Raw genomic sequence first — 22,613 nt, 5'->3', positions numbered from 1 at the left:
CAACCCTGAGAACTGGAATACTCTTCAAAAGGCCAATCACGCTGCAAATGTCCAAAAGTCCACTGCATACAAACCTATACAGAAATTCACCATAAGATTCTAGATTCTACAAGCATGGAAAGAAATATAAAAAGGCATCACGCTCCCATCATACTCTCACATATGGCACATGAGAAGTTCGACAAAGCAATAAGAGAACTACTACTCAAAGTTACTTGATTCTTCGATACCCAATTAGGCAATTGATACAATGCCTCAGTCGGTCCCCTCGAATTTGGTGGAGTCTTCCGTCCGATCAGTAGTGACAGCAAAGAAAGAGTATTTTGCTCCCACCTCTTTTATTTATTAAAACCTTACTTTGACACTTGCATAGGTCCACCACATACCAAACAGCTACCATTGACGGGCCCTCTGAACTTTCAGCAGACAATCGCCACTGCCAACCAAGAAAACACATTCTGGACAGCCGGCTTACCTCTTTACCATCAACATACATGTTGAACAGATGGGCATATGAAACTAGGAAGGAGGAAATACCAATTTCCGAGAAGCTCCAGCAAAATCAGCACACAAAAGGCTAAGAATCTTCACTGCTAGATATGCGATGATTACATTGCCTTTTGGTAGGAGTATGATAACAATTCATGTATAAGGAGCTGTATTTACTAAATAGTTAGTGTAATACAACACAATCATTGTTATAAAACTATATCAAAAAAAATGTAATCATAATTAAGACTCATCTATTCTAATTCCAGCACATAGAGAATTGCTTCCCAGTGGTAATAAGGCAGAACGTCCTTACAAAGACAGCGTAAGAAAGGCCAATAACTGGTTCCGTTTTCAGAGCCAACTGAACCCACTGAATCAACTTCTAAGATACGTACCTAGTATAGCATCACATGACCAAATTCATTTTAACGATATTATCTCGTAGAAACAGTTTCTATATAAGAGCCAAGGTGCCTCCCAATTCCAAGGCTCAGGTCGTCTTTCCAGTCGCCGGTAAATTGTTCGACGTCGGCTCTGGATTTTTTTTTTTTTTTTTTACTTACTGATGCTGAGTACTTCGCTCGCAGGACTAAGCGTGAAGAGTAGGACCCTTGGAGATATATATATGAAGAGGCAGGGTAATGTCAGCAATAAACAACCTTTGACAAATGGTTAAGGCTAAGCTAAGAAAAGAAAAGAAAATATATAATAGGAATCCTACGTTATCTTCTCCTGACTTGCTATTCACGCCTGTTTAGTAGCTATTTGGCTTTACTTGTCACAAAATAAAACACATGCAAGGCTACAACATGAGAGGGGAAACACATTATATAGTAATATTACAGTAAAAGGCACCGTACATTATTACATTGCGGGGTATCCGTACTCATGGCAGTTGATAGAAGCTTCTATTGATGTACAGAGAAGCCGGTGGCAAGCGCCTGGCTGTCACCCACCAGCTCTCCTCCCCAATATATTGATCTCCTTGCGAACCTCTCCTGAAGACGGAACAAGTGACTAACATGTAAAAACAACCCTTCGATTCTCAGTATATATACATCTTCCATCGATGGTTCGCCGAAGCCGACGTAAAAAGCGAGCAATGCTGCACCACGAACATATTATTGCCTGTAGCAAGCAACTCCCTGAGTTATACAGCATCTAAGTGCGTAATGAATCATGCTAGCGGTATATGTTCTCGTCCTAGGTCCAAGGATTTCCCGAAGCGTCGGGCCATCCACCTCAATCTACCAGGATGCAAGATCAAGAAGATTGTGACAATGGACAACATGACGGAGCTATCGAGCACGTAGAGATACGCCTCGTGCGCGAGAATCTCGCCGTTGGAACCCTGTTGAAACTCAATCATGCGAGTGATATTGCGAACGATGAAAAGAACACTGATGGCATAGAGACCATAGAGGTAGCGCTGCCACGGGAGTTCACTAACCAGCGGGTACGGAAATGATGCAGATGCCAAACGCTTTTGGAAGCAAGAGGTCCAAACCGCAAAGAAGCCAAAAGCGGCGATCTGAAGGGCCAAGCCTGCCAAGATGATGATCCTCCCGTGACTTGCCTCATCGGCATTTTCGCTGCCGGATATAATGGATCCGGCAAACTGTGTCACGAAGCAGATGATGTCGACGAGAACGAAATCTTCGTCAATACACGAGGATGTAGTGTTAGGTGCTCTGCTTCCAGGATTCGTGCAATGCGGCGAGGGGACATGTAAATGCTGGCCGCCAGGAATGGCGGCGTCGACAAGAGTAGTAAATTCTGGAGTAGGAAGGGTAAAGTCTTTCGTACGTCGTTGTGGGATTGTGATCGAAACCAGTAGGCGCCGGCTTCCACTGTCAGACACGATTGGATTAGTATAAGCCATTCAGACTGTAATTCCCAACATCACATACTACCACAGCCGATAACGAGGGGCAAAGGGAAAAATGAGCGATATGGAATCATGGCCACCAAGTGAAGAAGACAAACGACTCCAAAAAAGGATAAGAAGGCGAATGCCGGGCCTTGAGATGGGTTGTAGGGGTACAAGTCGAACGGAGCGTATCCCTTGGCTTCTGTGCTGTTGTTCGCCATGCTGTACTGCGCACAAGGAGTTGCGAGCAACTAAACTCAGGTTTATGATATTCTAGATGAAATCGGGGTGAAAATGAAAGACAAAGAACAACGAAGGAAAATAATTGCAGGAGGAGGAAAGTTGACACAGAAGGGCTTGAACATTTTGCGGTATCGCATTCAGCAAAGGTTGCTTCGTTTATAAGTAATTTGGTAAAATCTACCACTGCGATCCTCCTGAACCCAGTATCGAGCCCCTGTTCATCACCCATGTAGGATGGGCGGGCAGGCTAACTTGGATCTGCCGTAAAGCCCTTTAGTAGCCTCTTAAATATTTTACGCATTTGATACGCATTTTGACCCCTGCACATGAGAGACAAGTCCCCATAGCAAGGTGGCGTCGAGTGCAGAGGAGCCAGTCTATTCATAGCATAGCGTAGCGCCTCCCGTTCATGTAAGCCTTTTGTGATTTTGCGGAAAGGGAACGTAAAAGGAACAACTTGACGCGACTCACCATTACGCAAGCAAAGACCGACAGGCACATCATCATTTCTTTGAATATGGGCAACGCGCGGAGACAGCATACCAAGTCTCGTCTTGGTTGCCAAACGTGCAAAAGGCGAAAAATCAAGGTGAGCCATGGCAACCCTCGGCATCGCATCAAGATTTGCGCGGGATGCGTAATGTTCTAACTTGTCCAAATTACTAGTGTGACGAGGTCAAACCTCAATGCGGGAACTGCTCTCGATTCAGCGTCCCTTGTGACTTTTCTGCAATTCCTGCGCAGGCAACCAGTTCGGCTCCCAAGTCAGCTCGTCGAGGCCGGCCTCGATCCGACTGGGCGAGTTGGGCCGAGCAGCTTCGTCTGAGCTCTGCTGCTTCCGCCCCAGGAACATGTACATGTTCAGCGAAGCGGCTTGATGTTGACAGCTTGGAGCTATTCCATAACTTCATGACTACTACTGCGCAAACATTGGGCGACAATACCAAGCTCTGGTCCGAAGGGGTGCCTCAGCTTGGCTTTCAGCATCCTTGCATCCTTGATCTTATGCTGGCCTTGTCATCTTACCAGCTTGCTAGACTGAAGCCGCACAACGAGCCAAGATATCTGGAGCTTGCTGAGAAGCACTCGACCTTTGCTCTACAAGGAGCAACCGAGTTCCTCAAACGCCTAGATAGCGAGACTTCAGCACCACTTTACGTCATTGCCGCTCTCATATGCTTCACAGCCTTGGCTAAAGGACCTACTCCGGGCCATTTGCTTCTGGTTGCCGAGCATGGACAAGTCTCGTGGCTGTCATTGCTCGGTGGCGTGAAATTCGTCGTTTCCACGTCGGGGTGGCCATCCATCTTCTCCGGTGCGCTGGCCGACTATGAGCCTCAGCCGGAGAAGGAGAAACAACAGGAGGAGTCGCCCCTGTCAGAACCCTTGGTGACTGGCGTTGAAGACTGGCGCTTGTCCTTGAACGACATTTCAGACCTGATAGCCGTCGTTGGAGTGCAGCAAGTTAGGAATGCTTACGAACGCGAGATGGAGGTATTGTTAAGCTGTTTTGAGTCAACCTTTGGTAAGGGCCGAGATTCCCGGCGAACCGTCAAAGGCACGATGCAGGCTGTCATGGCCTGGGTCTACCAGCTGAATGATGTATTCATTGAGCAGTTGGAAAATAAAGACCCCATTGCCTTGATTATCTTGGGTCACTTCTGCGTCTTGTTCAGCACCATTGAACGGTATTGGTTCATTCAAGGATGGGCGCGGCACACCATACAAGAAATCCTTCACATCTCGGAGGCATGTCGCAGATGGCTTTCCTGGCCAATCCAATACTTGGAATGAGCGTATGCAACTTGTCAATGGCTTATTGTTAACGTCTCGATAACTGTACAAACAAACGTCTCAAAGAGAATTGTGTCCCGCTGTGACGGCGAATGTTGCTGCGGCTTTGGCGATGCCTGGCATTTTGAGATGTGTGGCAAGGGTCAATAAAGACAAGCGAGCGCTGTTGATGGAATTGGAATTTCCGAGTGCGAAGAGTTGAAGCTTGCGCGAGTCATTTTGACGTGCAAAAAGATCATGTTCAAGCGTTGTGCTGAAAACTACAGCTATCAGAAGGTGGCTTATAAGTCGATTAAAGCAACCACCAAGCACATACGACCATAGGTAGTGGAGAATTCGGGGTCCCGTCTGCTCCCCCATAGACAAGCCACTAACCGGCAGATTAGTAGTCAAGTGGGTGACCATTGGCGAACACCGGCTGTTGTATGTTTTTATTTTTTGACTTTTTATGAAGTGGTTGTGGTTGTTGTGATATGAGGGCTTCTGGTGGCCAACACCATCACATACGACCATATCCATTGGAATATACGGGATCCGGTCCGCTCTCCCAGAGTCAAGCCAATGAGAGGCAGATTAGTAGTTGAGTGGGTGACCATCAGCGAACACCGGCTGTTGTATGTTTTGTCTTTTTGTCTTTTTTTCCTCAAAAAGTTGTGGTGGTTGTGATATGGGTGCTTCCGGCAGTGAACATCACCACACACGACCATATCCAACGAAATACACCGAACCCCATCAAGCTCTTTTCTTGAGTTTCTTGTCTTCCATTTTTGCATTCTAAGGCGCTAAATTTGGAGCCAAATGATTCCGTTTTCTGGTGGTCAACCAACCACCGTGCTAAGACGATCGCCACCGCTTACGCGAGTATATACGCTTGGAGGCACAAGATATCTTGTTGGGAATACCTCAAAGTAAGAGTCAAGTCAAGTAGATATTTTGTCTTCATCCATGGGTTTGAAGTGTGAATCAGCTCGGGGCGGATTTATTTAGTAGCAGGCCGTGAACATCCTCCAGCATAGCAGGGCGCTCGTATGGTTAATCGTCTGAGTCCTTAATTTTCTGCTAGTTTATTTGATATGCGAATCAAATCTATCCATCTACATCATCGTGAGCTTTAAGCTGCTAAATTCAGCGTAGAGGAACATGTCTATAGGATAATCAGCGGGATCTGTTTGAGTGATGTCTTTATAGCGGCTCTGAGTATGAGCCCAGCCTGGCTGTCTAGTACTGAACGCCAATGCCATTCGCTTGTATGCGTTAGTGATAGGCCGGACCCCGAATGGAATTGAACAAGAAAACGTACCTTCCGCCATCAGCATCATGCCGAACTCGTCTGCTTCTGCCAGCCACAGCTCGCTTCTAGGATCTAGAGCGTCACTTTCCTTACTAGCATTAACTCGAAACAGTTCCGCCATTTTGTAACTCCCATCAGCCCACTGCCTGAGCCAGTCTTTATAAAGACACTCCCACTCCTTCTCATGGCCATTCTGCCAGAGATGTCTGGCAGCAGGAGCAGGAAATGGTCCCAGCTCAAAGCACGTGAGGATTGGATATCCGTACCGAAGTGACCACGCCCACTCGAGATGATGGAGGCCGAGGATCGTGCGGCGCTTGGCGGAGACGACTGCCCATTCTTTCCAGGATGGCAGGGTATGATTTGATTCTTGTTCTAGGAACAAACCCGTGCTGGCCAAGCTGCGTTTGACGTTCCACATGTCTATCAGCAGTTGCGCGTCAATCGGATGGGCCAGTGCCGGCGAGTGTCCGATGCCGAAAAAGAGGATGATGAGGAGAATGAGCATGGACTGTGCGGCTGCAAGAAGGTCCATTACATTGTAAGTATTATACTAATATGTCGTGTCAGTTATACCAAGCAACGAGTAGGAAGCTTTAGGTAACGGCTCACGTCTCGAAGCAGCCTTCGAACTTCGTCGTGTATCGTATTTTGCACCAAATCACGACTCCCCTCCGAGTGTGTGATCCACATCTTGGCCAATGTGTAACAATTAGCCAGAGGAATTGGTATGCCATCTGCCAACTGGAGCCTGTGGACCATGGGTGGAAGATGGCTTGTGTGATGTGTAGCCATCATTCGTGGCCAGGATTTAAGGACGCGGATCACGAAATGCATCGTATGTCTGGCGACGTGATCGGTATTCGGAGTGTCTCGTGCTGCGCCAAGTAGTACCTGGCGCCTGTAGCTAGATATTATTAATTCAGGCGCAATCATTTCCGGATTGTAAATCCCACTGTTCTCAAACACCTCGCGACCGATTTCAGGCGCTGTAGTCATGGAATCAAGCGTGCCATCCCGATCTGATACGCTGCCTCGTGATATGTTTTCCGGTGAGGTGTCTGTCTGGGAGTGAGGCATAGATTCTGTTCCGCAATCAACCAGAGAGAGGGCATCGTCGCTTTCTGGCAGTCTACTGCTGCCAATTGATTCTGTGGATGATGTATTTTTCTGTACTGAGGAAACAGTTGATGCATTTACAGCTTCATTATACGTGAGAGACTGGTCGTCCTGCAACTGATCGTGAATAATAGACCCTCCGGCCGTTACTGTCGCCAATGATGGCGCTATCGCCGTGCCATCTCTTGTCACATATTCGCAGACCAAAGTACGCTCTCGACATCGACTACAACTTGGTCGCTGCAAGTCACAGCGCAGCTTGGAGGCTGCACAAGCACCGCACGACTTCTGCCTTGGTGGTCCCTTGATATTCTGGAGGCAGAGCTTGGCGTGTCTTGTTAGTGACGATGCTACAAACAACCAGCACGATTAGCCTTGCTCTCAGTGTCTGTGTGGCATCATTACACATTGAAACCCACTTTTCGTAAAACAACGAGAACAGCGTGGACACGTCGGTCGAGTTCGTGGGGAAGACATGTAGTAGATAGAAGGTTTGAGTATTCTGTTGATTCAACATGAAAGAGAGCGTATGAGTTCGGACTTCCGAATGCTGAGCGGGAGGTGAACAGCGTGGATTACTTAATAAAATGGATCTTTTGGCGTTCAACGCTGACGGAGGAGAATGCTCTCTGAGCTAGCCATCTTGTAGCTGAGTGGGCTCTCCCGGACTTCCGGGTATCATATAGATGTTACAGTAGATTCAGGTCTTGATCTAGCTTTCTAGCGCAGAGCGGAATTACAACACTTAATTTTATTGATCAGCGAAACTAGAACGGACATGGATCATTCTTATTACGATGCCCTATCAAATTCATCATACAAATGTGCGCAAAGGGCTCTTAGAGACCTTCTAGTACTGCTAGGAGGACAAGGTATGCGAGCTGCAATGATCATAGCGAACGATGTACGGACTATGTATACCGCGTTACCTATTTCTAATTTGAATGTCCCTAGAAGCACAGGTGCAACGTAACTCAACATGAGGGACGCACATTCTATTGCGTCAAGATTGCCTCAAAGAGCACAAGTGTTTGAGGAGGAGACATTTGACGAGACTAATGGCGTTCTAAGTACAACAGGTATCTACGAAATCGCGTAAAGTATCATCGACACTGGTGAAACCAGGCCGGCCGAGCTCTTTGAGCACCTCTTCGGCCCGTTGTACAAGTTCATTCGCGTTCGACAAGTCTCTGCCCACGATGTCGGAATCTGGTCCAACTACAAGATCCGAGCGATCAGGATAGAGCAGACGTACTCTCAGGCGTAATTCGTTCCAAGTAGCTTGCTTGTAGTAGGCAAATATACGTTCATTTGCAATTGAAGGTAGAGTGGCCGCAGCGACCATCAGGAGCGCAGTATCCTCGACATTAATGATCCAAGCTATTCCCTACTGTTAGCATATTGATGCAAAATACATTGATCGTTCAGTGGAAGATGATTGTATAATAGAATGACTACGAACCGAGATTCATTGTTTCGCTCCAGTTACCGGCTAGGACGCGCTTCAACATTCCTACGGAAGTCCTGTTGGTCTTTTCTGCATTCAGGACGCGCCCAAAGTTTCCATCAGGGACGACACAGTTGGCGACAAAGGGAGGATGATTATTCTTCACCCAGGCCCAGAAGGCCAGTTCTCCAGCAGCCCGGCTTGCTCCATACACAGTCAAGGCTCTCTCTGCCGTAGGGAGTGTAGGTTCTTGGCGTGCCTTGCGGATATCTTCGTGATTGTACGTGTCCACTGATATTTTGTGAGGCACGTTGTAGACGACCATTTTACCGCTTTGGAGCTCGACAGATATACATAACGTATTATCTCGGCTTGAGCCGCGGCTTTGAGCGTGTTAATAGTCCCATTGACCACGGGGTCCACCACCTTGGTCGGCTCTGGATCAAATATGGTGGGAGTCGAGACATACACTACCACCGCGGCACCTAAATGTTCACATAAAAAGCTGATTTAGCACATTACCACTTAAATGAATACGAGAGTGACTTTCATACCTTTGAATGCCTCATCAAATGCCCCTTCAGCTTCGAAGTCAACAACTTGCATCAGCTCAAATTTTCCGGCATATTTCTTGTCAAAAAGCTCATACATCCAAGCCCGATGTTCCTCAACATTGCGAACTGTGCCGCGCACCCGGTACCCTGCTTCAAGAAACTTGTCACAGGTCTCAGCGCCAATGTAGCCATTGGCTCCGATTATGACTACTGTGGAGCCAAAAGGAACCGCTGGATTTTGGATCTTCATTGCGATGGTGAACAAGTAGTGTGACAAAGTTCTAAGCTTTCTCAAGAGTCATTCTGGTAAGGATGAAGATATGTTCTGTGCCATATATAAATCTAGCTCAACATACAATCTCTCAGAGTTCAGTCCCAGTTCATATCATCTAGAATCTGACAAACTCATTTCTGACAAACTCTTTTTCTCACAAACTCATTTCTTGACAAACCCGTGTCCTGACAAATGTCGTTTAGTCGCAATATCGGTCGTCGGCAATGATGGTGCTTGAATCAATCTCGCACCCGGAGTTCCGAGTATATAAGCCATCTACGCTTAAGGGTGGGCCATATAGTCAATATTTTCTGCAAAAGATGAGTAATTTTGAATCAAATATGATGAATGAAAAGTTTGGCCTTTTTAAAACCCAGTAGTGGAAATGTGAGAGTATATATTTGGGACATTTCTAATCCAAGTATCTCTGCTTCACTGTCATCTACCCGCAATTTCCTCAACTCACATATAACATATTACCGTCAGACGCCTTCAAACAATAAGCACTTTCATAATCTATGGGGCCACGGTTTATAATGGCCAGCAAGTCAATACTCGAAAAGCATTGATATCAATCCTGTGGTAGCTGGAAGAAGCGATGGCAGCGTTAAGCAATTGGCATTTTTGCTTGGGGTTTTATACGCACATTTGTCGTCGATGATCGCCAGGCTGTAGGCTCTTGTTTACGAGTATTCGTGTGTTACTAAATTGTGCCGGGCCTTTTGCACGTACCGCCGAGCCTCTAATGAATGCCTGTATAAGATGCGGAGTGCATTATCTTGACATATCTGCTGAACTTATCAACTAACAATTGGCGGACTAGTAGGACAATGAGGCAGAAGCCGCAAATTTTATGCTCCCACTAGGATATGGTGGCAGCGTAGAAATGCTTGGCTGCTTAGCTGGACATGCTGTCAACAGTGTCAAAAAAGTTACTATTGATATTGCTCTCTTCGTGGCTGGGAAATGTCGCGCGGTTCAGCAGTTAGCGCAGCACAAAGCGTAAAGGCTGAGTGTTTATAGCGGCGAAAGTCAATTGATCAAGCAGAATGTCCAAGACACGGTTGTGTCAAGCGATGCTTTTGCTATAGGAGTGTTAATAGATCGACCAGATGGTCCAACGATGGAGTAAAGGAAAGAAAGCCCTTATCATGCTACTGTGGTGGTAAAGGCAGACAATGGAACCATCAAGAGGAATGTGCTTCAAACAGCTAATGAATACGATTTTACACTTGTGGCCTGTATAAAGGCTGCGAAAAGGTCTTGAATGAGGAGGCTAAAGGAGGATTTCAGACGCGCGCCATTATGTTTGGCAGTGAATTTGTAACGACTATTCTAGGATCTACCCTGGAAGATATGTAAAATTGTAAGGAGATGTTGGTTGTAATCTAAACGTTACCAATTCATGAGCACCAATAAGTGATAGCACGGGGCGATTTGTCTGCACTCGGAGTTCCGAGCAAACTAAAGTATAGGCGTTTCGAGAACCCTGTCGCAGTTGACAAAGTATCTCGTTTGTCATTTAAACGAATTATTAATTGAGCTGCAACTCACTGATTCTCTAAGCAGCATTGAATGCGACCAGGTGATTTCACAATAACAATGATAACTATATATGTAGGAAAAGATGCGTCTGATGGATGGACCCATCATATTCTACGTTCACTATTAAGAGCGTCCTGATAGTACGATACACCAGCGCAATACGTCGAATAGTAACCATATACTTTACTCAACATGCCAAGCTACGTTGTGACTGGGTCAAGCAAAGGACTTGGTGTATGTTCCATGGATACTCGCATCGATCGCAATGCTAACTCCAACGTGACAGTATGCCTTGGTCAAGGTCCTGGCGTCAAATCCCCTCAACACAGTCATTGGACTTGTTCGAGACCCAACCGTTACTCGAGCTCGCCTAGACGCCGACGGCATATTCAACGTGCACGTTGTAGCCGCAGACATTAGCGATGGCACAGCCGTGAGAAATGCTGCAGAGGAAACGAAACGCTTTCTTGGAGGCGCGGGATTAGATGTCTTGATAAACAATGCCGCGTACGTGAGCGTAACTACGGCATTGACTAGTTTGAAAGACTTGTAAGTGCATGCAATGAATGATACAGTCTTTCTGATTGAGTGGCTAATCGCCTGTAAAACAGCGAGCATAATACGCAAACCGTCTTGGAAGAGGCGCAGAAGAGCTTCGATATCAATGTTTCAGGCGTTGCCCAAACCGTCTTCGCTTTCCTTCCACTGCTCCGAGAAGGAAAAATGAAGAAAATTGTGGGAATATCGAGTGGTATGGGCGATATTGGTAAGTCTGCTGATTTTTGTGTAATCGCGAAGGACTTCCGGCGTTCGATATGAGACTTGTATCCTGCGACAGAAATATGATTAAACGTTGACTTTATGCTAGATCTAATAAACGGTGTCAATCTTGCGAATGCAGCTCCTTACGCCGTAAGCAAAGCGGCCTTGAGCACCATGTTTGCAAAATTCAACGCTGCGTATCAAGATGAAGAGCTTTTGTTCTTCACCATATGCCCCGGTCTCGTCGACACCGCTGAGGGTAATACCACTTGTATGATTCAATCTTGGACAGCCTCATTGTACGATGGCCTGCTGACTGATAATAGTATCGAGCGATGACTTGTCTCGCTTACAGATAATGAATGCCAAATTTGAAGAGTATGCGCCGGGCTTCAAAGCGGCTGACCCGATTACCGCTGCGGAGAGCTGTTTGTCAGCGATCGCTCGCTCATCATTAAAAAAGGGGGTATGGGGGTTCATTTCTTAGCCATAATGGGACTCAGAAATGGATGTAGAAAATATTCACAGCGTGTAGAGAGAAGACCCAATGACGTGCCGAAAAAGAAAGATGTTCTAAAAATACCATAGATTTTAGAGGAAATTTGAAAACTTTGCTTGTAGTTGCTCAAGTCGACGTTGTGACTATCGCGTCTTGTAGGACATATTTGGGTTACCTAAGCCAGTCAGCCGAAACGCAGCCTTGCCTCTCTGAACTAGGCTAAAGAAGAAAGAAAATGCGTCACGAGAAGAAGAGCTTGTACCCAGTAAAAATATTTGTCTATGGCTTTGTATTTTTTTACTTTTTGGAATCCGTGACTATGCGAGAGGGCATCTTTTTGATTGTCCCTCACCCAGCGCATAACAAACTATGTAAGACACTGATAGATTCTTGTCCCCAATCATTCATTACCCATGATAAATTTCGTTTCAACAGTGCAACACCCGTATTTTTCTTTCGTTCAAAATTGCTTTACAGCTTCTGCATGGCGACGACATCGGTGGACTGGACGTAATCCTCGAACTCCTGGATCTGCTCCTGGAGCTCGTCCAGGGAGACCTTCTCGTCCTCAACGACCAAGTTGATCTGCAGCTTCTTGATACCGAAGCCGACAGCGACCAGCTTGGAAGCACCCCAGACCAGACCGTCCTTCTCAATGCCACGGACCTCAGCCTCCATAGCAGCCAGATCAGTCTCGTCATCTGTAATCTCAAATTAGCATCAAGTAGTTCAGGAGCAAAGAATTACGGTCTACAATGCCAAAGAGAACTCCAGCATCAACAAACGCAAAAAATTGCATGGTGATTAGACGTACCCCAAGGCTTAACATCCAGGGTGACAACAGACTTGGCAGCGACCTTGGGCTTGTTCTCCTTCTTCTTGCGGTACTCGGCTAGACGCTCCTCACGGATACGGACAGCCTCGGCATCCTCCTCCTCGTCGTCGGAGCCGAACAGGTCAACATCGTCGTCGTCCTCGGCGGCGGGGGCCTTGGCGGGGTTCAGGGTGACCTCGGCGACCTCAGGGCCGTAGACGGTGTAGGGCTTGCCGGCATCGCCCTCGAGGGTGGCGAACTCATCCTCGAATGTAGCAACGTGCTTGTACCAGCGGGCGGCAGCGGGGTACTTGGCGGCGTTGGGAGCCTCCTTGAGAGCCTTGAAGACGGTGACGTCGGCCTGGGTGGCAGAGTAGCTGGAGGTTGGCGGGGCACACGTTAGTGAGGGGCATTTTTGGATTTTTTTTTCTTGAAGTTCATGCAGACACTGAAGTGAGGGGTGGAAAAAATATGAAAGAGGGGCTAGGCTGCATGCAAATGATCCAACAGGTGGTTGTGACTCAACAAGCCCAAAAGAAAGACGAGGAAACAAGATAGAACAAGAGTATGCGATAATAGGATCGAGAGTCAAATCGTCGTCGCTGTCGCTGTGCAAAGGAATTTGGCATACCCAACGATGTAGGAGCGGGTGGAAACCCAGCTGTTCAGGACTATGGACACTCTGTCAGCCACTTTGTGGTTTGTCTGCGACTTCGAGGTTCTTACCGGCAAGGCCAGCATCGGTGAGGAGATCGGTGAAACCCATGGCTGCGGTTGTGAGGTGGTATCTGGAAATGAAGAGAAAAAGGGACGAAGAAGGGCGGTTTGTTGTGGTTTGAGGGAGGTTCGAGTTTTGGGTATCAACGAGGAGGCGCAAGAAAAAAAAAAGAGCCAGCAGAAATGCGCAGTATTGATGCAACCCCACTACGGGAGCCCTAGCAGAGGGGGAGGGACCGGCGGAGGCCTGAGGCACGAAGAAAAAAATTGAGTCACCCCGCCGAGATTGAAAAAAAATCTGGAAAAGTGGCGAATGAGACGCTGCGTGCGCCACGGCGGCTCCAGGGCCTGAGCCACAGCTGCCCCGCGTCGAGAATACCCCGCCAACCAGCAGAAAACGTGGATGGACACATCATTCTTATGAGACGAGAACAAATATATTACAACACAAATCTACGCTACAACTGTCCATCGCTAATGCTCGCAAAAATTATACGAAGCACTCTGTAGTTCACCCTCCACTTTGACGTCGTGTCTCGATCGCTCGTCCATCAGCTTCAGCCGATGCTCCTGCGCCTCTCCCACCGTCATGAGGCTCTCAGGCGGGTAGTTCTCGCTATCAGCATACCAGTCTCGCTGCTGAGGCGGCACATTGGCGGTAGAAACGATGCGCTCATGAGGATCAACAAGCCACAGGGCCAGGAAACGCCTGTGGCCCGGCTTGGTCGCGTCTTTGAGTCCAAACGACGAAACTCGATGTTGGCTAAAGACGGTTAGAATGAGGCAAGTATAGGCATGATATGAGTAACAGCAGTGATTCGACTTACAATACGTTGGGAAAAGCAAGCAGCCGGCCTTGAGGCGTCTTGACGTCTCCAAAGGTCTGCAAGCAGGCGGCATCAGAGTGTCCCAGGCCGGTGCCATAGACGCGCTCCACGTAGTTGTACTGGTCTTGTCCGGTTGAGATATGGTCTTGCAGATACGAGTCTGTCTGCATGCGGAACGACAAATGGCTGTCCGTCACGTTTTCGCTATCAAGATAGAATAGCGCTGTGGCGCATATTCTCTCGTTCATCTGGCCCTCAACCTATAAATCTACGTTTCAGTATCAAGCACACACGCAATTGTCAGGAGAAAGAGACAGAGACAACATAAACTTACATGCCATGACCCCGATGGGAAATGAGGCTTCTCAGGAGTCAACTCAATGCTCGCCATCTTCACAATCACCTGCAGTCCGTGCTTCTTGAACATCTTGCCGAGTCTTCTCTTGGGCGTGTAGTCGATCTCTGCAAATTCCTTCGGCTCTGGGAGAATGGCTTCTCGGCCCTGAACCCACTCGCCGGGATAGAGTAATGGACCGACGCTGGTGTGAACGTGGCGCCACCGATATCTGAGCGCCCTAAAGGCTGAGGTGCGAACATAACCCGTCTCATCTGGTTCGTCATCATCCGGTACACCATACGTCGCTGATTTCGTCCATAAATCTTCGTCTCCGTCACTACCAGATAAACAGCCATCAGCACACACACACAAACCTTCTTCTGTGGCAAAAGTAAAAGGGAAACACACCTTGCCTCAGTTATCAGCTCGAAACGAGAGTCACATCTCCCAGCCACGATATCGTGCTTATAGGTAATGTTCTTCCGTAGACATTGGTCCCACGCGGGCAGAGCGGTGTCAATGGCATGCTCAATTGCTTCGTAAATGCTCGGATACTCTTCTGGATGCAGGTTGTTGATGTAGCTAGTAAACTCTGTTGTTCCATCGTCGCGGAATGCCACATTGGCGGGTAGCCACTGGTACACGCTTGAACGATACTCTTTAGGAACCACATTTCTTATCCCTATCCAATATGAGTCGAGAAATCTTTCACCATAATCTGGCATGGACTCGATTTCTGGTACGACTCTGCCCTCGCCGATGAACGCGAGGGCAGTTTTTATGCCAACTTGCTCCTCATCAAGGAACCTGGACCGGCCTTTATTATTTTCACCCCGTTAGGAATCACGGCCGTAACGATCATGATGATAAATACATACCAAATACAAAGGGATACATGGACGGGTGCACTAGGTTCTGCACCATGTCGTTGCTTCGAGGATGCCAGTCCACATTCTCAGCCTGGTCTGCTCGGAGCGTGTCAAATGCCGTGACCAGTTCATCTCGAAGACTGTCACTGATCAAGTTATCCGACTTGATGATGGCGTTACCCGCCGAATCAAGAGTAGGGATTAGACCGGTTTCGACAAAGTACTTGGCCTTGTTGCGTAATTCCGCAATGCACTGTAAAGTTGGTACAATATCTCTTTGTTAGTCTATCATCTTGCCACAAGGGAGAGAAATGGTGTCATTCGACGAACAAACTCAAAGGCTTCTTCCGAGAGGATTCGGCATTGGGGAAAAGGATGTTTATCTGAATCCCACTTGCCCTCCATGATTCTCAAAAAGAGGCTATGCTGAGGCTGCGTCATGGCCTCGTGCCGCCATTTCGCGACAATGGCCTCATCAAACACCTTCTCGTGCCAATTCGGCTTGTCCGTCAAAGTATCCATGAGCATCATCATGGCGACTTCTCTGATGGGCAATATATACGAATCGGCCGCGCGAGCATTCGGCAGACCGATTGGATAGATGGGCACCCGCTCATCATGGCGGATGTAGTCTGGCGGTATTGGGAGGTTGACTCCGGGGTACTGGAAGCCGGCCATTCTTTCTTTTTGTTTGCACGGAAAAAGGATTGAAAATGCCCTTGAGAGCCAGCTGGAAGTTGATTGAGATTGAGACATTAAAGATAGACGACGGCTTGTAAGGAGAGATGCGGAAGATGCCATTTTTATGCTTCACGTTCCACCAGATCGCGTCTAAGCGCTTCAGATAGTCGAAAGCATGTGGGTCAATCTTTAGGCAGGACTGGAGCTAGAAGCAAACAATTCTCAAAGCTACAAACGCAAAAGACTATATCGAACGTACTTGTATAGTACAACTTCAATCTAAACATGGCTGCTAAAGAGCGCGGGATTCGGACGCAGAGGAATTGCCAAGGATGATCCAGGCATCCCGCTTCCCGGCCTCTGTGCGAATAAGAGGTCAAGCGTGGTGGGGAGCGCCACAATAACTCGATAATGGTTCCTTTAGCTCAGGCAGCAGCCCCGTTTGGGAAACTCAAGATTCGCGATGTTTTGCCGGAAGATGCGTCCAAGGCGTCTCATATCACTTTGGCGGCCGTAGTTAATTTGTTTGCTCATATAAAGATTTACCACTGATAGGGAATTTTATCATCAACAGCCGAGGAGGAATCTCTTCATTGGACCTTGACATCTATCTGAGTCATCCGGTCCCCTGCCGCTGCGTCTATGGCTGGCAATGAAGAAGAACCTGTGAGAGAGACTTTCTCTCTTTCTGTTCACTGAGCAAACCGAGACACGTCAACAATAAGCACAAGAATGGCATCGCAACGCTCAGCGCTGGCGGTTGATTCTCTGGAAGAAGATATACCTACTCATCGCATCGACCTTGACCTTCCTCCCGCCGAGCGCTATGTCAAGCTGGCCACGGAGTTTGCGCCGCGAATGAGAGAAATCACGCCGCTATTTGACACCGTCCTCGGATCAGTAGTGCCGTGGGCATGGCTACGCTCCATCATCAAATTTATGGCCTTTCTTGTTCTTCGGCGGGTATATTCATCCGAGGAAACACAAGAATTGGCAGGCATTGCAAAGGGCAGTGGAGTAGACATGTATTTCCTGGTTGCATTTAACGTGCTACTTGATTCGTTGTTAGGGTGCACAAGTGGTGGTGTGCTGACCCGACTCAAGAAGGGGGAAATAGATCCGGCTGAGGGGGAAAACAAAACGGAACGGAGGACGAGGATGATGCATTTTCGAACTCTAGACTGGGGGATGCCTGAACTGAGGAGCGTTCTTGTTGTGCTGGAGTTTGTGAGGTCGAAATCCGAGGACCCTCAGACGGTGATTGCGAGGACCGTCACCTATGCTGGGTTTGTTGGCGTGCTGACCGGAGTGAGGTAGGCTGCATTGAGATTGTGGTACAGTAATAACATGAAGCTTACGATCCCCTAGGCAGGACCTTTCTGTATCACTCAACTTCCGGCCTCATCACAACTGCTCTACATTTTCGCTTCGTCTCCACCAGGCCCTCGTGCTTTTCGGTATCCGACCATCTATATCATCAGTCCTCCGCCAACATTTTCTCCATCCAGAGCGCCGTAAACTATCCATCAACAACGCTGTTACATCTATCGAAAGAACACGTGCTGCCCCCTGCTACATAATACTCTGCTCTGGCGCAGAAACTACCGTGGTACAAAAAGACCTTGAAAACGCGCAGACCAGGTCAGCCGTAGACTTTATTGTGCACACAAATCACGACTTCACGCCCACGGACCAGTCAGACCAGGCGTATACCCAAAAGGAGAGCAGTTTAATCTTGGGTATGGAGTCATTGGTCGAGGAAAGTGAAGAGCGGAAGGATTGCATCTTGAGCAGATGGACCGCGCTGGCCAAGAGGCAGGAGCGGGAATTAAAGAAAGGAAGAGGGAGAGAAAGTCTTGCTATTTACGAACGCACGTTGCAAAAGTGGGTGAGGGCGTTTCCCATTATGAATGAATGCACCCATTTTGGATGTATCATGGATCCAGGGACTGGGGCAATTCGTTGGATAGAGAGAGGCGTTGAAGACCTTGAGGATGTAGAAGAACTAGCTGACCAGTGACACAAATCAATTGCCGTCTCAGCTTTATTAATCGATGTTCTAGACTTTGTAGTGCTGTTTACCACTGCATACGGCTGGTCAAGCTTATTACATGCACATAGGTAGGTACACAACGCAGTGCGCGAACAATATTCCGCGGAGCAAGTCGTACCTCGGCTCTACAATGGCATGTGGTCTTAGTCAACATAAGATTGAATATTTGCTGCAAATATACATAAGGGAGCGAAAAGAACGCATTTTCAATTGACACTAAACCATCTGCTGAACCCAGCCAATCCCGCGGAGCTTATACCCATGCTGTGTAACTACTATAGGTAGGTAGAACACCACTACAAACGCCACTTGTTTTAGCTGCCTCCTCTCAATTATAACTAACAGATCAATTAAACAATCTCAAAGTTGTAAAGTGAAAACAAACATCTAACCTATAGAGACTATGTATAATCACCAAATTTCATTGTAATTGTAGGACATGGTGTTTTCTGTCAACCGTCGGATTGCGGGGTGGCAGCTCTAGGCAACAATCTCGTATAATGCACGAACCAGACTGTTCCTTCTTGGGGCTTTTGGGGGCCTTTGCAACAGCCCTGGAAACTAGCATGTGCTTGTATGTAATATGATCCAAGCTCTGCAGCGTATTCATGACTTTCCAGCCTATCGCTTATACACTACGTGGGGGAGCCGCACGACTCTGGCGAATAGGCTCGGCAAAGACCGCCGCGCCTTGCTGTAAGTAGAAGCTTACAATTGGAGTAAGGGGCCAGGTAGGGCACTCTATCACCGATGTGCTAGTCTAGTATGCCCGTGACTGTAAAAAGATTTGTGTCTAAGCCTCTAAATCTGCCCTCTTGAGCGTTCTCACCACGGACTGTAATGCCCCAATTCGGCAAGACGTACGCAACAATTGAAGTCTGTCCTGGTCAATTCAACTCAACAATCCGTTCAGCTCTTGTCAGCCACCATCAACTCAAATCACAATTCACCCAGAATTCCAATCCTTCCAGCTCACGCATAAGACTTGAATCATCCAATCACGTCTACTATACGCGCGACGTTATACGACTACACGGCCGATCCCTCCAAGGCGCGGTCGGGCCGAATTACCCAAGGGGCATCATGATATGTTTCTTTCCAAAACAGGACGATAACTGCGAGCCGCAGCCAATAAGCTTAGACTCGGGATATTCTCCAGCTCCACGAACCGACAGCCGGACCCATTGAGCTTGGCGATGTGCCGAAATATGTACCAGTTTGGACGCGGAGCCCTCCTTCCGCGTTTTCCTGAATCGGCCTTGACAGATTTAGGTGGGGGCAGTTTGTATCAGAGCATCACGATGAGTAGACGGTCCTAGCTGTGTGATGAGTTGAGGCTTGCATTGGCTGAGTCTGGTAACTCGTGTGTTGTTCTCGGAATGAAGCCATGCAACGGTAGTTAGCCTCACAATTGACTAGCAAACTCTAGAACTATTAAAGGGCAGGATGATCCCGCTGTTGTAAATTGAAGATATCCCAAGACACACCCTCAACTTCCTGTCTTATACACTCACTACCATCGTCTGCTTCTGATTCATCATGAAGCTCAACTTGGCGGCGTACGCCCTCGCCAGCTCCGGCCTTGCCGCTGCTTCAAACTCCTTTGCAGGATCCAGCTTGTACTTCCTTCCTGGCCTCTCAGCTTCGGACCAAGCCAACTACATCAACACTCTTGCCAGCTATGGAGCCAAAGTTGTTCGCGTCTGGATCAACGGACTTGGTACCGGCTGTGTTAAAGGCAGCAACGTGGTCACCAGCATTTCCGAGTTTGAGACAACCATCGGAACCTACAACTGGAACTCCCTGGCAGCAGTCGACAAGGTTCTCGCCCAGTTGGCTGCTAAGGGAATGAAGGCCATCATCTCTCCTCATGATGGCAATGACATCCACGACGGCAGTGTCTCAGGCAACGGCTGCGACATCTACTGCCACACCTACGGGACTTCGTTCTACAGCAACTCCCAGGCTCAGGCTCAGTACGATGCTCGTATCAAGGCCATCTTGACTTACAAGTCCCCGAGCAGCGGCCTCGCATGGGGAAACTGGTCCGACGCCATTCTCGCCTTTGATCTCGAGAACGAGCCCTTCCAGTTTACCTCTGACGGCGCCAACAATGACCCCTCCAACTGGCTCTGCAACAGAGCCGCAAACTTCAAGAAGTACATCACCGACTCCAACATCAAGGTTGCAACCGGAGGCATTGGCGGAGACCAGAGCCACGGCCACACCATGCTCGCCAAGGCTTTGTCCTGCCCGAGCATCGATCTCATGAGCGTCCATGCCTACGTCGGCTCGGCGTCGACCTGGGGTGCCATCATGCCCGGCTTTGAAGCCAGTGCTGCAGCCAACAACAAGCTGGTCTACATTGAGGAATGGGGAGTGGCGACAAGTTACCCCTCCGACTTCAACGACCAATCCGCTGCCATCAATAACATCGCCTACCCATGGGTATGTTACAATAATGAAAACTTCAATCTCTAGATTGTTTACTAACAAGCTCTTGTAAATACAGATCTACTGGCAAATGATCCCAGGTGACGACGGCACCGAGTCCTGCAACAGCGGCTGCTGCACCGGCTACGACGGCTTCGAAGTCGGCTTCAACAGTGGCAAGGGAAATCTGCAATACGCCATCTCGCAAGCAAACACCAAGACCACCAAGCAGGATTGGAGCTTCGTCGGTGCTCCTCCGAATGGAGGAGGCTCTGGAGGATCTAGCCCTCCTACTGGCGGCGGCGGCGGCAGCGGCAGTGGATATCCCGCTGATACCTGCACCTGGGGGTACGTTTAGTTCCTTTTTCATCTTTCACATGGTCCTTTCTCTTTTAAATGCTTCTTTTTTGTTTGCTTAGAAGTTGAGCTGACAATCAATTCCTCCGTTTTAGCTGCGAGGGCTGGGACTGTAGCAGCTCTTCTCCATGCCAGTCGGCCTACTCTTGTGTCGGCGGATACTGCAAGAACTGCACCTGGGGATGTGGTGGTTGGAACTGCAGCGCTTCTCAGCCTTGCAACGCCGATTATACTTGTGTCAGCGGCGTCTGCCACCACTCTGGGCCAGCAACCTAAGAAGAGGCTTTTCTGAGTCTACGGGAATCGTCTTGTGCAAGTCCGAAAAGACGCCGTCGTTTCCTATGTGCAGATGGGGTTTAATTGAGCGATGATTTCCGTAGCTACTATTACATTTTTGTATATAATTTGATAGAGAATAGTAATGCACATCTTTATCACAAAAGATATCTTCAGATAAGCAAGGACGGTGAAGAAACTGTTACATCTAAGCTGTATAATGCTAAATCTGTGTATCTATGGTCCGATTCGATCTTCTTAACTAAGGTTTGGGTTCTTTTCTAATAATTTAAGCGCAAAAAACTTGCCACTCTCATGGAAAAGTTGCCATAATTACATCTAGAGCCTACTTTCTCATTAACCGGCGCCGCGAACAAGTTTAGCTAGCACAGGGCCACAGCACTGCGTTGGAATACTATCATGGTTCTATACGCAACTCTATCGGACGCCAACTCTTTTTCCGAACTGTGGATTTTTTTGTTCAAGTTCGTAAAGCCACGGCGTGTGGAATTTGGTAGAGCGAGCATCAACTGCAGCCCCGCTTACCGACAGGCTGAGTACATGTAGGTACATGCAGGCTCCTCCATTCTAGGAGCCCAGCCTCGTTATTAGGTCTTGTCACAAGAATCATCTTGTATGGATTATTTATGGACGATAATATACCATATTCGTAATTTCTGCGAGCTCAATTTATGTGAGTGCCCTAGGCATGATTCATCCTCCTGCACAATCTATGGGAGTAACAGACAGCCACCCGCGTTTGATCTTCCTCTAGGAAGTGGGATAATATTGTTGTTACTGGCTTTTCCAGTAAGCCTTGTTGTACGTATTGATCTCAGATGGATGAGGGGTTGCGGGTAATACCTGGCAATCAACTCCGCATTGGTGCCCGACTTGGGTCTCAGCCTGGCGATACAGCAGGTCATGCATCAAATATTCCAACTACACGTACTTGCCATCTGATAGTACTGTGGTTTTCATATTGTGGCCAGCCATTGCGACAGATATTATTTGACAAGAACTAATTGCTCGGAAAAGTTGACCCTTCCTTATAAGCATGCCTGACTCCGCTCAGGGTGAGCGAGTCGATAGAAGTAGCCGTTTAACCGCTCTCTTCAAACGAAAGACTAAGAGGCATGATAGGCAGGACCCCTCCCGCCCGTCGTCCAAGGCAGAGGCATCGCCAGCGAGAATTACAACCTCATCAAACCCACCTGCTACAGTTCAGGAAACATATGCTGCTATAAAGGCCGGCGCTACTTCTACTACTGCCACTGGAGCATTTTTTGCTACTGCTACTGGTGCTGTTTTTGCTACTGCTAGTTTTACTACTGAGACGCCCGCCGAATCTCGCACTGA

At 48.0% G+C, this 22,613-nt stretch overlaps 9 protein-coding genes across 9 annotated transcripts; 4 read left to right on the top strand and 5 right to left on the bottom strand.

Annotated features, from left to right (window-relative positions):
• Positions 1-2,115: 2,115 nt before the first annotated feature.
• Positions 2,116-2,583, bottom strand: TrAtP1_010240 (uncharacterized protein; the record flags this gene model as incomplete). Its single annotated transcript, XM_014089848.2, has 2 exons — positions 2,116-2,342; positions 2,403-2,583. The coding sequence occupies 2 exons, from the start codon at positions 2,581-2,583 to the stop codon at positions 2,116-2,118; spliced, it is 408 nt and encodes a 135-aa protein (XP_013945323.2).
• A 486-nt stretch (positions 2,584-3,069) lies between these two features.
• On the top strand, positions 3,070-4,958 carry TrAtP1_010239 (uncharacterized protein). Its single transcript, XM_014089849.2, has 2 exons — positions 3,070-3,194; positions 3,272-4,958. The coding sequence occupies exons 1-2, from the start codon at positions 3,123-3,125 to the stop codon at positions 4,397-4,399; spliced, it is 1,200 nt and encodes a 399-aa protein (XP_013945324.2). The 5' UTR covers positions 3,070-3,122; the 3' UTR covers positions 4,400-4,958.
• Positions 4,959-5,617: 659 nt separating this feature from the next.
• Positions 5,618-6,383, bottom strand: TrAtP1_010238 (uncharacterized protein; the record flags this gene model as incomplete). The annotated part of the gene is made up of 3 exons (XM_066114615.1): positions 5,618-5,643; positions 5,700-6,243; positions 6,303-6,383. The coding sequence occupies 3 exons, from the start codon at positions 6,381-6,383 to the stop codon at positions 5,618-5,620; spliced, it is 651 nt and encodes a 216-aa protein (XP_065970711.1).
• Positions 6,384-7,875: 1,492 nt separating this feature from the next.
• On the bottom strand, positions 7,876-9,060 carry TrAtP1_010237 (uncharacterized protein; the record flags this gene model as incomplete). The annotated part of the gene is made up of 4 exons (XM_066114614.1): positions 7,876-8,189; positions 8,272-8,639; positions 8,726-8,741; positions 8,811-9,060. The coding sequence occupies 4 exons, from the start codon at positions 9,058-9,060 to the stop codon at positions 7,876-7,878; spliced, it is 948 nt and encodes a 315-aa protein (XP_065970710.1).
• Positions 9,061-10,821: 1,761 nt separating this feature from the next.
• Positions 10,822-11,878, top strand: TrAtP1_010236 (uncharacterized protein; the record flags this gene model as incomplete). Its single annotated transcript, XM_066114613.1, has 5 exons — positions 10,822-10,863; positions 10,916-11,178; positions 11,241-11,395; positions 11,498-11,662; positions 11,718-11,878. 5 exons carry the CDS (start codon positions 10,822-10,824, stop codon positions 11,876-11,878), a joined length of 786 nt encoding a protein of 261 aa, XP_065970709.1.
• Positions 11,879-12,167: 289 nt separating this feature from the next.
• Positions 12,168-13,587, bottom strand: TrAtP1_010235 (uncharacterized protein). The gene is made up of 4 exons (XM_014089853.2): positions 13,431-13,587; positions 13,336-13,375; positions 12,705-13,081; positions 12,168-12,591 (listed from the first exon to the last, which is right to left on the bottom strand). Exons 1-4 carry the CDS (start codon positions 13,468-13,470, stop codon positions 12,362-12,364), a joined length of 687 nt encoding a protein of 228 aa, XP_013945328.1. The 5' UTR covers positions 13,471-13,587; the 3' UTR covers positions 12,168-12,361.
• Positions 13,588-13,843: 256 nt separating this feature from the next.
• On the bottom strand, positions 13,844-16,444 carry TrAtP1_010234 (uncharacterized protein). The gene is made up of 6 exons (XM_014089854.2): positions 15,785-16,444; positions 15,464-15,707; positions 14,994-15,402; positions 14,583-14,922; positions 14,249-14,508; positions 13,844-14,184 (listed from the first exon to the last, which is right to left on the bottom strand). The coding sequence occupies exons 1-6, from the start codon at positions 16,253-16,255 to the stop codon at positions 13,896-13,898; spliced, it is 2,013 nt and encodes a 670-aa protein (XP_013945329.2). The 5' UTR covers positions 16,256-16,444; the 3' UTR covers positions 13,844-13,895.
• Positions 16,445-16,595: 151 nt separating this feature from the next.
• On the top strand, positions 16,596-18,186 carry TrAtP1_010233 (uncharacterized protein). Its single transcript, XM_014089502.2, has 2 exons — positions 16,596-17,448; positions 17,504-18,186. Exons 1-2 carry the CDS (start codon positions 16,868-16,870, stop codon positions 18,153-18,155), a joined length of 1,233 nt encoding a protein of 410 aa, XP_013944977.2. The 5' UTR covers positions 16,596-16,867; the 3' UTR covers positions 18,156-18,186.
• Positions 18,187-19,727: 1,541 nt separating this feature from the next.
• Positions 19,728-21,254, top strand: TrAtP1_010232 (uncharacterized protein; the record flags this gene model as incomplete). The annotated part of the gene is made up of 3 exons (XM_014089855.1): positions 19,728-20,636; positions 20,701-20,969; positions 21,074-21,254. The coding sequence occupies 3 exons, from the start codon at positions 19,728-19,730 to the stop codon at positions 21,252-21,254; spliced, it is 1,359 nt and encodes a 452-aa protein (XP_013945330.1).
• Positions 21,255-22,613: the final 1,359 nt, after the last annotated feature.

Source organism: Trichoderma atroviride, chromosome 5 (genome assembly GCF_020647795.1).
Source record: "Trichoderma atroviride chromosome 5, complete sequence".
Taxonomy (NCBI): domain Eukaryota; kingdom Fungi; phylum Ascomycota; class Sordariomycetes; order Hypocreales; family Hypocreaceae; genus Trichoderma; species Trichoderma atroviride.
The sequence above is the reverse complement of the archived record's forward strand: the minus strand, read 5'-3'. Positions and strand labels throughout refer to the sequence as shown.

Bases quoted from the DNA above. Each gene is read 5' to 3' on its own strand.
- TrAtP1_010239 (XM_014089849.2), top strand. From the start codon at position 3,123: ATGGGCAACGCGCGGAGACAGCATACCAAGTCTCGTCTTGGTTGCCAA. The intron at 3,195-3,271 runs GTGAGCCATGGC...CCAAATTACTAG, and splicing joins GCAAAAGGCGAAAAATCAAG to TGTGACGAGGTCAAACCTCA.
- TrAtP1_010235 (XM_014089853.2), bottom strand. From the start codon at position 13,470: ATGGGTTTCACCGATCTCCTCACCGATGCTGGCCTTGCCG. The intron at 13,082-13,335 runs GTATGCCAAATT...GCCAACCTCCAG, and splicing joins ACCCGCTCCTACATCGTTGG to CTACTCTGCCACCCAGGCCG. The intron at 12,592-12,704 runs GTACGTCTAATC...TTGAGATTACAG, and splicing joins CCTGGATGTTAAGCCTTGGG to ATGACGAGACTGATCTGGCT.
- TrAtP1_010234 (XM_014089854.2), bottom strand. From the start codon at position 16,255: ATGGCATCTTCCGCATCTCTCCTTACAAGCCGTCGTCTATCTTTAATG. The intron at 15,708-15,784 runs GTTCGTCGAATG...CCAACTTTACAG, and splicing joins CGGAAGAAGCCTTTGAGTTT to TGCATTGCGGAATTACGCAA. The intron at 14,509-14,582 runs GTAAGTTTATGT...GTAGATTTATAG, and splicing joins TCCCATCGGGGTCATGGCAT to GTTGAGGGCCAGATGAACGA.
- TrAtP1_010233 (XM_014089502.2), top strand. From the start codon at position 16,868: ATGGCATCGCAACGCTCAGCGCTGGCGGTTGATTCTCTGGAAGAAGAT. The intron at 17,449-17,503 runs GTAGGCTGCATT...ACGATCCCCTAG, and splicing joins GGCGTGCTGACCGGAGTGAG to GCAGGACCTTTCTGTATCAC.